General features: G+C 55.2%; 1 protein-coding gene across 1 annotated transcript; it reads right to left on the reverse strand.

Annotated features, from left to right (window-relative positions):
• Window positions 1–1,395: 1,395 nt before the first annotated feature.
• On the reverse strand, window positions 1,396–2,238 carry LOC118026793 (40S ribosomal protein S2-like). Its single transcript, XM_035029797.1, has 2 exons — window positions 2,208–2,238; window positions 1,396–1,935 (listed from the first exon to the last, which is right to left on the reverse strand). Exons 1-2 carry the CDS (start codon window positions 2,236–2,238, stop codon window positions 1,427–1,429), a joined length of 540 nt encoding a protein of 179 aa, XP_034885688.1. The 3' UTR covers window positions 1,396–1,426.
• Between the last annotated feature and the right edge of the window lie 587 nt (window positions 2,239–2,825).

Consider the following 2,825-nt stretch of genomic DNA (forward strand, 5'->3'; position numbering starts at 1 on the left):
GTTTCCTCACCTGCACAAAGGACCTATGGTGGGTGAATTCCTGAAGTCTGACCGAAATGATTCAAAGTGAGAAGAAACTGAGTAAGTACGGCAGAGTCTTGGCAGTCGTGGGGGTGATGGGGGTCTGCAGGCAGGCCCTGCCTTCTACTGTCCCGGAGCTTTTCGATTTCTTCCCATATGTCTCCTCTGAAACTAGGGGGCCTCTGAAAGCTCCCTGTGACTTATTCTGAAGCCCACAGGGGCTCCCCGGCAGCAGCCTGAGGAGGCCCAGGTTGGAAGAGGAGGCCGAGCAGCTGCACCAACACCCACGTGCTGCTGGTGCGTTGGGGTCTTCCAAGGGCCCCTTCGGTAATTCAGTGCTCACAAAGGGCATGAGGGGATGTCCCGAGGGGGACGGGGCAGCCCGCCTGCAACACGCAGGAAGGGGCTCAGGCGGAGGAGGCTTGTTAAGAATTCACCTTCCCAGGTCCCATCTCTAGAGGCTCCGATTCAGCAGGCCCGGGATGGGGCCCAGCAATCTGTTTTTTTTTTTTTTTTTAATTTAAAGATTTTATTTATTTATTTGAGACAGAGAGAATGAGAGACAGAGAGCATGAGAGGGGGGAGGGTCAGAGGGAGAAGCAGACTCCCCGCCGAGCAGGGAGCCCGATGCGGGACTCGATCCCGGGACTCCAGGATCATGACCTGAGCCGAAGGCAGTCGCTTAACCAACTGAGCCACCCAGGCGCCCGCAATCTGTGTTTTTAATAAGCACTTGCTGTGTACTGAATTGTGATCTTCCCAAATTCATATGTTGAAGCCCTAAAGCCCCCATGTGTTGACTATTCGGAGATAGGGCTTTTACAGAAGCAATTAAGGATAAATCAGATAAAAAAAAGGTGGTGCCCTGATCTGATAGGATTAGTGGGCTTATGAGAAGGGGCAGGAGCTCGCTGGCTCTCCATCCCCCATGAGGACAGAGCAAGGGGGTCACTGTCTGAAAGCCAGGAGGACAGCTCTCCCTAGAAACCAAACTGGCCGGCTCCTTGATCTTGGACTTCCAGGCTTCAGAACTGTGGGAAAGCCAATTTCTGATTTTTTTTTTTTTTAAACTGGCTTGAATTCCCTTTATTTTTCTTGTATAAGACTAAGTGGTGGCCACAGCTGGAGCCCGGTTCTCCGCACGGGGCCTCGGGTGTGGGTCTTTACAAGCTGTCGGTGAATTCCTGATAGGGCGCCGTGGTGGACACGGTCTCTTCCAGAGATATCTCCAGCGGCGAGACAGCTGTGGGTCTTGGGAACGGCATCAGAGTGGCCTTGGCAAAGTCGCCCAGCGGGACAGTACAGTCCCTGGCCGAGGGCAGCAGCGGTCAGACCGCCCTCACCCGCGTGCCAGGGCCTTGGGGGGCGGGGACGGGATGCCCCGGCACGGAGACTCAGTGGCCGGTCACCTTGCATGGGACAGTGTGGGGCTTGCCGCTCTTGCTCCCCCAGTAGCCTCGCCGCACAGGATGCCGGAAAGCGTGGCCAGGATCGCGGCCCCACCGAAGGCAGTGGCTGCCCCCTCGGATGCACCACCCAGACCGACGTGTCCGTTGTCGTCTCCGACGGCAACGAGTGCCTTGAGCCTGGTCCGATGGCCAGCAGGGGTCTGCTTTTGCACTGGCAGAGTCTTCCAAACCTCATCCCTGAGGGATGCCCCCAGGAAAGAATCAGTGATCTCAGATTCCCTGGTGGGCAGGGAGAAGAGATCGATCGCCTCCAGGGACTTGATCTTCACGTCCTTGACCAGGCGGCCCAGCTTGGTGACGGGGATCCCCTCCTTGTCCTCAGCCTTGCCTCGGTGCGCTCTGTGGCCTGGCCCACAACCACGGCCAAGGCCATGACCCTGGGTGCTGCGGCCAAAGCCTCCCGTTCCAGGGCCCTGGGCCCTCCGCGCCCTCCCACAGCACCAGCCTCATTGGCTATTTGCCATTTTCTCGAAGAAGCCAGTTTCTGATGTTTAAGCCACCCTGTGCATGCTACTCTTTCATACAGCACTACAAGGGATTCTGATGCAGGGTCCTTCCATAGACAAAGAAACAAAGACGTCACAGCTGGGTATGTTGTTGGAATCAATATTTGAACCCGGGTCTGTTGGCTTCCGTAGCCCGAGTCATTCTGCCCTTTGTTGACCCAGCACCGGATTTGCCCTTAGAACCAGAGGTCGCAGGAAGTAAGGGGCGTACCTTGGGCCCCCAGTGTGGGTGCTCGGTGCATGCTCTGCTCACACCAGCCTCACGCCCTTCTTCACAGTGGGCTTGTGCGGACGGTCCTGTCACCCCTGTTTAATAGATAAGCACATTGAGGGGCAGAGTAGGAAAAGTTGCCCAGCTAGAGAATGGCAGAGTCAGGCTGATTTGGACCCAAGACAGTCTTCCCCTTCCAGCATGTTAGTAGTCTCCATAAGGGCTCTTCCCCTGTGATGTCGAGGTGGGAGCCTGGGGCATGTGTGGGCACACAGCCGGGGGGCTTTTCTGAAGCTCTGAGACCCATCTGGAGGTGACATGCCTGAACTTACCAGATCCCTTTCATGTGTCTCTCTTCTCATTTCCTCCTGGCTTTGGAGAGAGACCAGAGACTGGCGTCTTCCCAGGGCCTTGGGCTTGGTCATATTTATCAAGGCTGCTCCCTGGATCTTCCTCCACGCTTGTTAGATTGTTCTTTTACCTTAAGATGGAGAGCCCATTCCGGGAAGGTACATATATTTTTTTCCAATTGATTTCTTGTCAAGACTAACAAGATCAATCAAATCATATGGCCAGTAAAACTGATTTAGCATTCACAAAGCCCTGTGACATCTCATA

This window comes from Mirounga leonina, unplaced genomic scaffold (genome assembly GCF_011800145.1).
Source record: "Mirounga leonina isolate KUSES-001 unplaced genomic scaffold, KU_Mleo_1.0 Mir_321, whole genome shotgun sequence".
Lineage (NCBI taxonomy): Eukaryota > Metazoa > Chordata > Mammalia > Carnivora > Phocidae > Mirounga > Mirounga leonina.